This window comes from Octopus bimaculoides, chromosome 5, assembly GCF_046866305.1.
Source record: "Octopus bimaculoides isolate indiv1 chromosome 5, ASM4686630v1, whole genome shotgun sequence".
NCBI classification, from domain to species: Eukaryota; Metazoa; Mollusca; class Cephalopoda; order Octopoda; family Octopodidae; genus Octopus; species Octopus bimaculoides.
Genome location: NC_142932.1, coordinates 75,682,006 through 75,694,971, shown reverse-complemented (window position 1 = coordinate 75,694,971; position 12,966 = coordinate 75,682,006). Strand labels below are relative to the sequence as shown.

The 12,966-nt window shown below is 37.1% G+C and overlaps 1 protein-coding gene across 2 annotated transcripts in view; it reads left to right on the top strand.

Moving 5' to 3' along the window:
* The first annotated feature begins 671 nt into the window (after positions 1-671).
* LOC106867533 (eEF1A lysine and N-terminal methyltransferase) overlaps positions 672-12,966 on the top strand; it is a 34,680-nt gene continuing 22,385 nt past the window's right edge. The window contains exons 1-4 of one of the 2 annotated variants that reach the window (XM_014912431.3): positions 672-801; positions 6,600-6,731; positions 7,545-7,773; positions 12,650-12,858. In XM_014912431.3, the coding sequence (XP_014767917.1) occupies positions 6,640-6,731; positions 7,545-7,773; positions 12,650-12,858 (530 nt within the window). In that variant the 5' untranslated portion in view covers positions 672-801; positions 6,600-6,639. Of the gene's footprint in view, positions 802-4,354; positions 4,490-6,599; positions 6,732-7,544; positions 7,774-12,649; positions 12,859-12,966 lie in introns of those variants that run through there. The other variant, XM_014912430.3, reaches the window with a different exon arrangement.

Sequence of the window (12,966 nt, the reverse complement as noted above, 5' to 3'; positions counted from 1 at the left end):
TAACTCCTTCTCCCTAAAATTGCTGGCCTGGTGCCAAAACTTATAACAAAATATTACTGTCAACACAAAACACACATATCTTGTCTTTTACAAACGCTCCCTCTCTTTCGCACACACGCGCACGCACAAGCACACATACACACACACACTCTCTCTCTCTCACACACACATACACACACTCTCTCTGCCCTCTCTCCCTTTCCCTTCAAGCTTTCTCTCTCACTTTCTGTTTTGTTACGCTCGTCTCCTCTCTCTCCCCTCTCTTATACACACACGCTCTCTCTCTCTCTCTCTTTCTCTCTCTGTCTCTTACTCTATCTCACTCGCTTTCACTTTCTTTCATTGTGTCTCTCTCTCTCTTCCTTCCTCTCTCACCTCTCTCTCTCTCTCTTTCTCCCTCTTTCTCACACACTCTCTCTCTCTCACTCTCCGTCTTGCTCGCCTCTTTCTCGCACTCGCTCCTCTTTGGCTCTCTCTCTCTCTCTCTCACACTGTCTCTCTCTCTCTCACTATCTCTCTTTCTCCTTTGTTCTCGTTCTCTCTCTCTCGCTCTCTCTCACACTTTCTCCCGCCTCTCTCTCTCATTCTATCTCGCTCAATCAACTCTTTTTCTCTCTCTCTTTCTTTCTTTCCCTCTTTCTCATTCACTCACTCTCTCCCTCTCCCTCTCACTCTTACAGTGAAGCCCATTAAAAGTGTTAACTGTATCGAGAAAAAGCAAGACAATATGGTTCTGAAAGGCACATCCCTCTTCTCCATAAACCAGCTGGACAACTATTCAAAGCAGTGGCGCGTCTCACGGTAAATTTCCAATTTATTTGATCTTTTGTATTATTGTTCCAGGTGTGTGATTAAATCTATAATGTTTAGAACCAAAGACTTTCTAATATTCAACATTAATTAAAATCTAAGTAGCAATTAGAACATTTAAACGCTCATCAAATTTTAATAACAAAAGAAAATAAAACGAAATGATGATGATGATGATGATGATGATGATGAAAGCACGATAAGTGGTTAAGTTTGTTCACTGGAGATTGTGTAAGAAGTATAGTCTTGAAAGAATACGGAAATGGTACGAACATAAGCCAAAAGGCACCACCGAGAACAATGACTGATTTTATGTGATTTTACAATCCAGTATGACTCAGTGATTGACGCTCAGAGACCAGACGTTGTTGTAATGAATAAAAGAAAGAAGGAAACAAAAATCATAGATATTCTTTTCTACTCTAGGCACAAGGCTTGAAATTTTGGAGGAAAGAGCCAGTCGATTAGATCGCAACTGCTACTCAATTTATCGCCCCCGAAAGGATGAAAGGCAAAGTCGACCTCGGCGGAATTTGAACTCAGAACGTAAAGACAGACGAAATACCTATTTCTTTACTGCCAACAAGGGGCTACACACAGAGGGGACAAACAAGGACAGACAAACGGATTAAGTCGATTATATCGACCCAGTGCGTAACTGGTACTTAATTTATCGACCCCGAAAGGATGAAAGGCAAAGTCGACCTCGGCGGAATTTGAACTCAGAACGCAGTGGCAGACGAAATACCGCTAAGCATTTCGCCCGGCGTGCTAACCGTTTCTGCCAGCTCGCCGCCTTAAAAATCATAGATATTGCCATAACTTGGGACGCACGCATGGGTGATAAAGAGCTGGAAATGAATGAAAAATACAAACTACTAAAAGATGAAATTGTGCGAATGTGGGCAATGGAGAGAGTAACTATCATCCCAGTAGCTGTAGGGGCATTGGGAGCACGAACAACCAGGCTTGAGAAATTGGGATTGACCTGAGGGTAGAACATGCTCAGAAAATTACTCTTTTGGAGACAGCGTGGATTTTGAGATTAGTGCTTTGGTATTAATTATCGTGGAAGGAGACCGTGTGATATTTTTGGCAACAGTTGGCAACAGGTTGCTGCCCACTCTTACAGAAATAACCGCAACAAGTAAAATCGAGAAGTAAAATGTGGAGATTTAAACTCAGCACATAAAGAGCCAGAAAAATTCATGCAAAACATTTTGTCCGAAGCGTTAACGATTCTGCCGAACTACCGCCTTTGATAAAATTAATATTTTCTTTCGACTAAAGGCAATGAACTGACAGAATCGTTAGCACGCCAAACAAAATGCTTAGTGGCATTTCGTCCGTCCTTACGTTCTGAGTTCAAATTCAGCCAAGATCGACTTTGCCTTTCATCCTTTCAGAGTCAATAAATTAAGTATCAGTTGGGCATTGGGATCGATGTAATCGACTTAACCCCACCCCCGAACTTGATGGCCTTGCGCCAAAATTTGAAAATAATAATGATACAACCCTTTGTTCTTTCCTAGCTATCTTTAACCATGTAACCATATGCAAATTAGACATTATACGTTAAACTCGTACTAACATCATTGACGGCGACTTTGAAAGCATCTTCTAATGAGGATTTACCTGTATTGTCTCTTGAACAGCAAGCAAACACAGGCACTACTCATACCGAGTAAACATCATTACATCTCACTTCCCTTAAACATGAGCAGCACGCAACCAGAGCCCTCAAAATCGCCCCAAATTTAGGACCTCAATATCATCAAGAATTTCTGGCGAAAGCACATCCTTAAATTGCTATGACCACATTTCAGCTTCTATCCTTTCTCTTCACGGCCAGAAGGTGCTTCAGTCTCCAACTATTATTGACACTCCGAAACTGGGGTAATGCCCTCAATGGAGGGCTGATGCCTGTTATTGTAGTTGTTGTTTTTGGATATAAAGGAAGGAATAATTCCCGTGAACTTTGTAGGTACTTCGTGACCTGTTAGTTTCGATGCTGTTAATATTCTGTTTAAACTATTGCGAGGCGACATCTACAGGGATGACATGAGTGGCGACGATTTTTCAGAGAGGTGATATTCCAAGGAGAAAGGACTCGGATAAGTGATCAGTGTGGTGCTTGGTGGGGTGAACAACAAGAGTAACGAGAGAAGGAGAAGACACAAGACCAGCCAACTCCGAAGGACAGAGGCCTTTACAGACATCCTAAATCGCATCCAGAAAAGGCTACCAGACCGATTGGCATGAAGTCACTCAAGGACATATTCCAGCCTCCGGCCCAGACGTATGCTGCCTCCTCCCTCAAATGTTTCTACTGTTTCTATAATGGTCGCTGCTCCTCAGAGTTGACTGGACTTAGATTATCACTCAAATATTCCTGCCCTACTCGTTTCTCCTTCTCACTTGTTCAATCCCCACCGGATCCCGCACTTATCCTTATACCTATCCTTTCTTTCCCAGAACACCGCCCCACTGGAATTCCCATAACTCATGTCTTTCCCGCAAGTGTTGACTATAAGTGGTGTATTCGAACATTAATTGTGTCGATCTCCCCAGTCTCAGAGAACACCGAACTGGCTATGAATACTACCCCTTCTTTTGTATTCAGCTACTACAAAGTAAAAGTAGAAATTTTTCGTCGTTCCACGGCGGCCTGTTTTTAATGTCTAAAATGGTTTTTCACGATGTAATTGTTATTTTATTTAACTTCTCCCAATCTTCGATTATTTTCAAAATTAACTGAAATCCATTGACATCGTATGTCTTTACAAATATGGCAACTAAAGAGAAGAGACCAGCTTGGTACTAAAAAAACTAATAACCGAAAGATTAAAATATTTCTTCTGTAGTCACTAGAGAGCCTTTGCACAGACACCCTTTTTACTAGAAATAATAGTCACACACTGCTCGAGTCAACGAAAGATCCTTTATATCCTCACTCGAAGAGTTAGAAATATCGCAAAAATCTCCCTGCAATCATACTCTAAAAACTTTGAAAAGATAAGTAAAGATATATTAAATGCAGTGTATGATGGTCATGGGTATATTATCTTTTACAAAACGTCAAGATTATGGCTCATCTGGAACTAAATAACAGGAACAACACTGATAAACAAGTCATTTTAATAGAAACGTATTTCGTTTTGGAATTTACTTTTTACGATTATTGATTTGAAACCGAGGAACAGTTTTGCAAATCAGAAAGGCACGTACAGAGTTACAGCGTCTGAAAAATATGCTTTGGCTTGTGCTATTTTACCCGGCTTTTTACGTTATGGATTCAAATCTTTTCATCCCTTCGGGGTTGACGGGTTCGATAGCATCGATTGAGTAACTAATTCCCTCATAATTGTTTCCCTTGTACCTAAATTTGTAACAGCTATTATTTGTCATTTAGCTAACCAATTAACTACTCGAATACTTGATTAATCGTTCAATCACCTGGTTTGTCAGGATCCTTCCGTCGGATGTAACGATGTAACGGAACTCCTCCTAGTCTGAAGCTAGCAATCAAAGGGGAAATCACCAGCAAGTTACTAGTTGTAAATTGTTGTTTATCTCCCTTCATTGTCAACATGCACGTGTAACTCTTCTCTAAATTAAAATTAAAGAACAAACGTTACTGGAGAAGCTGACCCATGGTGGGACATGTCAACCCTTTAAGGTTAAATATACATACATATACAGCTATATATATATATATATATATATATATATTCATTTGCATTCTATTGAATCTTGATCTAATCCAATATTATTTACCGTAAACCGCCTTTACGAACATGTATTGTAGCAAGCTAAACCCGAAATTCGGAGATAGCGATCTCTTATAAAATCAAACATTATCCTCAACTTAAATTATTTGTGAATTAACTGCTGAAATTTATTTTGTCTATTATCATTATAATTATTATTTTTATTTATTCTTAGTAGGGCTTCTTTTTTTTTTTCTGTTACCTAAAATAAGCTTAAATATTTTAGCAAAGCATTTGTTACATTGGTATTAAATACTAATTTAAATTGACTCTAAATATGTGGCAGAGTCGTTAAGGAAATTTTATTTTTCAGTCGGAAATAATCAAGTCTTCGATATTATATCCATAGTAATATAGTTTGTAATAAAAGAAGAAATGCTAAATTCGTTTTATATACCATTTACTATAAGTAGTTTGTCGAATCATGATGTGCGATGGACGCTAATCTAGTTTCGCAGCTCCTGAAATTCGCTTTCACCAAAATATTTCTTCTTTTTACACTTTCGCTTAAGCTTGACATAACTTTTAGTTCTTTTACATTTTATTGGGAGATTTAACTGCTATTTGTAGCTGATCAAGTAACTATTTTCTTGTCAACCTTAATGAACCGATATCAATCATTAGAAAATGTCATTTAAATTATTTTCTCTAACTTACCTTCTTATAAATGTTTAAAAGCTATTTCAATAATTTATTTGTATACATCTTTCTTGTAGCTGTTTAAAAACAATGATAGATAGTGGCCTAAATCTCTATCATTCGTTAAGGGAGAGTTGGTTGCTATTTCTAGCAGGTCTGATAGCCATATAGATGATTTGTAGTCATTGTAGGTGGACATTTTGCGAAAGTAAAAAAAAGGTGTTAAAACAAAACTGGAAAGACAAAATTATTAGGCGTCCAACACGAAGAGAGTCGGTTTAGTGTGGTGTGATACTAGACTATAATATAAGATAAACTATATTACTGCAGTAATCCTGCTATATAATACACTTAGTTTAAATCCTTTCAAGCTTTGTTTCAAGACTAACCATGTGTTTACTTACCTTTTATACTTTCACTATTGCTAAGAGGAGATAATCCACATACTTTTCTTTAGTCCAATTTTTGCAGATTGGTCAAACAGTATCAGTGACCAGGTTATAAATATACTGTTAAATATACATGATAAGATAGATAGATAGATATAGATATAAACTAAAATCAACTAACTATAACTGTGCATAATAGGAATGACCACCATGACTCTATGTTGCAGTGTGTGTTTGTATATGTTTGTATACAGAGAGAGACCTGATTAATCATGGTCAAACATGAAACAGAAGGTATCACTTAATCAAACATAACTATACTCTACACCATGTATTGAAAGCACTCTTTCTCTTGTAATAATCAACACGTGTGTGTGATATAAGTTTGATAAATGCCAATGCATAAAACTCTCAGCCCTTGAGTCACTCTGTTGCTTCTGCTTAATATTAATAAAAATATACATATACTCATATTTTGAGTTCTATTTTCCCTGTTTGCATCACCATACCCATATATATCCATTTATAAGATCAGCAGTTAAAGCAGAGTTTTTGTAAACCAAAGGTCATGATTTCATGCCTCACTAGAGTGCTTCTTTATTATCAATGGTTTTTATGGTTTTGCCCCAGTATAGCATCAGTCAATAATGAGACCCATTGAATATTTCATTTTTGCATGTGTGTATGCCCCTTTTCAACTTATCAGCCTTGAAAATACAAACATAAAAGCTGATATATTTAAGTTTTACTTTTTTTAACACTTTGCTAATATGTCTCCCCATCTCTTTCTCTCCATATAGAGACATGCATTTAATCTTGGCCAACATGGCCTGATGACCAAAACAATCTAAAGCCAGTATCTAATTTCTGAAGGATAATAAATCTATCTCTGTGTAGTTGTTATAAAGATATAGACTGCTGTGATTATATTCTGATAAAAATTTGATATCTACCATGTTGGTCTTCTACTATATTTTCTCTCTTCTTTCAGTAATTTAAGTCCTCATCTGAAATCAGTTTAATTTATTATAATGGACTTACTTCCCCATCATACTCGAGACTTCCGATCCAATGCCTACTGGGACCGATTTTTCAAAACTCGTGGTCTGAAACCTTTTGAATGGTAAGAAAACTAATCCTGATATTTGTTTAACCTTTTCAGTCTGTCTGAAACTGTACCTGGTTCCATGATACAAACTTCCTGTTTTGAAGTGATCTAAATTAAAAGCTTCCATCAAATTTTCATGTTAATTTAACCCTTTAGTATTTAAACTAGCCATATCCAATCCAAATATCTTATCTGTTTTATGTTCAAACCAACCATATCTCATCTCTCAAACCTACCCTACAATGTCATTCTAAATATGCAACAGTCACATTATAATACTCTTAAAGCTACGAGATAAAACCTAATTAACTCAAAACAATGTGAATAAATAAGCTTTACATTTGACAGAAAAATTTGAATACTAAAGGGTTAAGTTTCAAACACGAGCTTAATAATGATTAAGTACATGGCTTTCACCCAGGTGGCCCTGGTTCGATTCCCGGCACCGGAACATAAATGACTAAGTAATTATACTAGATTCTTTATTGATTCTTTAATTGGAATAAAGGCAAGCTTTAAAAAATTAGTACTAGGGGTTAATTCATTCAACTAAAAAATTCTTCAAGGATGTGCCCCAGCATGGCCACAGTCTAATGACTGAGAGAAGATAGATATGAAATTAACCCCACGTACAGACACTAGAGTAAGCAGTTAGTTGATTCTAATAATACTGTGAAAAACTTCAGATTGATATGCCATAATTGTTAGGAGATGGTTGCTCTTTTCTATAAGACATAAATTCATTCTAAAATGGGATTGTATTATGTTCCTTTTGATATTCTTAAGAATCTCCTTGCATCTAATTTTGTTTTCTTGTCTTTCCAAAAGGTATGGGGAATTCACTGACCTCTGCTCAGTATTGTGCAAGTATGTGAAAACCACAGATAAAGTGTTAATGGTAGGTTGTGGTAACTCACAGCTAAGTGCAGACATGTTTGATGCAGGTTTTAAACGGATAATAAACATTGATACCAGCTCTGTTGTTATCAAACAAATGCTCGACAAAAATCAAACACACCGTCCTGAAATGAAATTTCTTAAAATGGATGTTACTGAGGTAAGATTTCATCCTACTTTTTCTTGTCCAACCAAATCTTCAACCCAGTTCATCATCATCATCATTATTTATTGTTTTAACATTCAATATTCCATGCTTGCATGGATCAGGCAGAATTTGTTGAGGCAGATTTTCTACAGCCAGATGCCTTTCCTGTCACCTACCATCATCCATTTCCAAGTAAGTTAATGTTACCCCATGTAAACTGGAACCAAAGAACACTGCTTGTTTAAATGCGACACTCATTTACAACTATCATATCATATCAAGACAAGGAAACAGTAGCATGCACACACACACACACACACACCTCCATGTTCATGCTTATACACACATATATATATATGTATGTTTGTATTTATGTGTGTGTGTGTGTATGAATCATCATCATCATCATCATCATCCTTTATTGTCTGTTTTCCATGCTGGCATGGGTTGGACAGTTTGACCAGAGCTGGCAAGCTGCACTAGGTTCCTGTCTGATTTGGCTGGATGCTCTTCCTAATGCCAACTGCTTTACAGAGCATGTGGAGTGCTTTTAACATGGTACCAGTACAGGCACTTATTACACACACACATATAGCTTCCATCTACCAAATCCACTCACAAGGTTTTGGTTAGCCTGGAGCTACAATAGAAGAAACTTGCCCAAAGTGTCACAGAGATCATCATTATCCATGTCTGACTACAACCAATAATTTCTGAAAAGAGAGAGGAAGACAGAGAAACAATGGGAAGAATTAGCATCAGTGCATGACTGGTACTTTGTTTATTGTCTCACCAGCACAGCCAAAGGAAGAAAGGTGAGGTCAACCTCAAAGTATTTAAACTCAGAATGAAGAAAGAATACTATTAGACAATCTATCCAACACTCTTACATCTCTCTCCCAAATCACCACTGATATAACACCTCAGTATTTTATTGGGATTTTGAGGTGGGAATGCTTAGAGGAAGAAGGGGAGTGAGTGTGACCCTATGATCACTTTTCAGTGTTATTGTTTTAACATTCAATATTCCATGCTTGCTTGAATCAGGCAGATTTTCTACAGCCAGATGCCTTTCCTGTCACCTCAGAGCTTCTGAGGCTGGTGGGAGGAAATGAATTATTTATACTCAGATGGATACCCAAGGGTTAGGTGAGTTAGATCAGTGAGGCCATTTTCCATACTGGCAAGAATTAGTTAAACAAGAACTGGTAAGCTAGAGGACCTCGCCAAGCATCAATCTCTGCATTGCCATGGTTTCTACTGCTAGATGCCCTTCTTAGCACCAACCGCTTTACAGTGTACTGGGTACTTTTTATGTGATTTTGCTAAAATGGCAACAGATTATATCTATCAAAAAAAGGAAAAGAATATGGCCCTTTCACAGGCTCCCATGCAGTTACCTTCTAAAATCAACACAAGGTTTTTAGCTAATCTGAGGCCATATTAGAAAAACATTTGACCAAAGTGTCTGACAGTAAAATGAAAATAGTAACAAAGTGAAAATGTTTTCCTTATAGCTATATTTGTCCCTTTTTCTTTTAGATATCTTGAATGTAGCACATCAACATCATCATCAAATTATCTTTTAATTCTTTCAGACATGTTTCTGTTGTTGGTGAGTATGAATTAGAGATGGCAGTGGCCATGTGTTAACCAAGTCAGAATTGACATAACATATTCAAGCCATTAATAAGGGGTATCAACATGATTTTTTAATATTCATTTTGCTATAAATAGCAACCAAATCTCCCTTATATTAACATTCTACAGTTACATCGAGTGACTTTGATTTGCATCTCTATCTTGTCTAAAGGAAACAATCATTGTATATGAAGAGGTGTTGAAAAGTTCCTAGTTTTAAGGATATTGTGAAAGGCCTGGTTGGAGGCCCAACCTTCCCAAGTTCTTTTACAGGGCTTAAAAAAAACTGAAGAACTGCTTCAATAAAAGTGAATCTGAAAGGGGAATATGTTGAATAAAATTATAGTTAACTAACTGATCCTCCTATATTTTTTTTTATCCAAAGCCAGGAACTTTTCAGCACACACACACACACCTGTATTCTTTTAGTTTTACTGAAGGTACATGGCCGAACAGTAAAGGTGTTGCACTTACAGTCGTAAGATCATAGTTTCAGTTCCTGGGCCAGATGATGTATTGTATTCTTGAGCAAAACTCTTCCTTTCACGTTACTGCACTCTACTCAGCTGTAAATAGATTTCAACAATAACTGGGAAGTTAACTTTGCAATAGGTTGGCTCCCACTTCAAGGAAAGCAACTTTTTCTTATCGACAGTAGTATTAACCCTTTAACATTCAAATTACTATGTCAAATGTAATGCTTATTTATTCACATTATTTTTCACCTATTTCATTTAGACAAGTTATCATCATCATCATTTAACATCCGCCTTCCATGCTAGCATGGGTTGGACTGTTTGATAGGAGCTGGCCAGGCTGTTTTGGTGGGTTTTTTACAGCTGGATGTCCTTCCTAATACCAACCACCCAGCAAAGTGGACTGGCTGCATTTTAAGTGGCACAAGCACATGTGAAGTCAATTTTGGTATAGTTTTTACAGCTGGATGCCCTTCCAAATGCCAACCACTTTACAGTGTGGACTGGATGCTTTTTAAGTGGCACCAGCACTAGCAGGGTTACCAAGTAACTTGCAAGACAAAGATCCTTTGAGAGGGGAGGGAGCATTGGAGGAGGTGATCTTGTGTCAGATGATGAAAACTTATAGTGAGACAGCGACAGAAACAAGTGTCTTGCTGTAAGGGAGGTACATGGTTACCTAGCCAGGGAGAGAGAGAATAAAGACAAAAACAGGTGTGCTGCAGTAAAGAAGATACATAGTTACCCAGCCTGATGGAAGAGCAGGAAGAGAGATACAAATCAAGGTAACTTGATTTAACTGAAGAGTGTTAATATAAGGGAGATTTGGCTGCTGTTTATAGCAAGGTAAATAAAAAAAAATCATGTTGATACCCCTTATTAATGGCCTGTCTGTCATCTGCATTCTGACTTGATGAATGAAAAATTGGCTCTGATGAGATTTTGAACTCCAGATCTAAAGCAACATTAAAAAAATGCTACTATAAATTTTATGTCTAGTACTTTACTGATTATACCATTCACTGTCCTAATCACTTGACTGATATTTTATTTTATCAACCTCTGTCGAATGAGAAGTAAAGTTGATTCCAGTTGTATTTGAACTCAGAACATAAAGGATCTAAACTAAATACCACAAAATGTTTTGATTGATCCAGTACTCTATAATTTGACTAATAATAATAATTGTTGTTTTTACTACTGGCACAGGGCTTGAAATTTTGTGAGAGAAAGTTAGTTGATTACATCGACCCTATTGCTCAACTGATACTTATATTGGCAACCCCAAAAGATACAAAGCAAAGCCAACCTCAACAGCATTTGTACTCAGATAAATAAGCCAGAAGAAATGCTGTTAAGCATTTTGTCCAGTGCAGTAATGATTTTTCCTGCTCACCACCTTAATAATAATAATAATATTCAGACAAATACATAACAAAAACACCAGGACTTACAAATATATATAACATACAGAAAATTGCACTACTGGGCACTGCACACATCCTACGCAAAACACTTTCAATACAGTAACCATAAGAGCATCGCAGCAAACCACAGCACATACCCAAGGCGCACAGAGCTGCGCTCGGTAAAGTGAAAGCACGTTATAAAAATAAAACTACTGAATAATAATAATAATAATAATAATAATCCTTTCTACTATAGGCACAAGCGCTACTTATTTCATCAACCCTGAAAGGATGAAAGGCAAAGTCAACTATGGCAGAATTTGAACTCAGAATGTAAAGATGGACAAAATTCTTAGCAGCATTTTGTCCATCTTTACATTTGATTCTGCCAGCTTGTCACCTTTCAAAAGATATTGATTTCAAATTTTAATACAAGGCCAGCAATTTTGGTTATGAGGGAAGTCGATTACATCAGCCCAAGAATTCAACTGGTACTTATTTTATTGACTCTGTAAGGATGAAAGGCAAGTCAGGTATAATGACAATAATCTGCTCAATACCACAGATTTGTTTGTCAGTTGCTTGACCACAACCAGTTGAGCATGTCCCTTAGTGGCTGATGATTTATGCATCTCATGGGGAGCATCTTTGTGGTGTGAATAATTCTCCTCTGGAAACATAGGTGTTTCATTCATCATCCTGAAACAAAATAACTTCAGCAGAATTGGAACATAGCATGTAAAGAGCTAGAAGAGATGCTGCTTAGCATTCTGTCTGGTGCACTAATGATTCTGCCGGCTTGCTTCCATAAAATTACATAGCCCACCCTTTCTTTTATCAGTCATTGAAGGATGAAATGCTACAGAATTTAAAACAAGAATGAAATGAACTGGAAGAGCTACCACATACCTAGATATTTTAGCCAACACACCAATGATTCTCCTGATCGAAATTTGCAATAATAATGATAAGCACCCACTACACTCTCTTAGTGGTTGGCGTTAGGAAGGGCATCCAGCTGTAGAAACTCTGCCAAATCAGATTGGAGGCTGGTGTTGCCATCCGGTTTCACCAGTCCTCAGTCAAATCGTCCAACCCATGCTAGCATGGAAAGTGGACGTTAAACGATGATGATGAATAACTGTGACATATTGATTCTTTTTTAGAATAGTGTGTCTCAAAGCAGATAAAGTTATAAAAAATAGTGTAAACATTATTATTTATAAATTTATCTTCTTCAAAATTCAATGTTCCAAAAAAAAAAAAATTATTTCACAGTCTTGGTGTTTCTAAATGTTTATGACATCAACAGTATTTGATTCTTATTTCCTCTCCCTTTCCTCACAATCTTTTTTACTTTAGATGGATTTTACTGATGGAGAGTTCAGTGTTGTCATTGATAAAGGGACACTGGATGCTCTATTGGTCAATGAAAGTGAAGAAGTTATAGAAAATGTTGATAAAGCACTTTCTCAGATCTCTCGTACGATGCGTCTTGGTGCTCGCTACCTGATTATAACTCTGTTGCAAGAACACATCCTTCGGAAACTATTGAAGTTCAGTTCAGAGATGTAAGTATTACAACTTGTGTTTATGTTGCATCAAATCTTTATAATGGCTCATCAAGCTAACACACCACCCCACTTTAACACCACTACCACCAGACACCTTGGGGACCT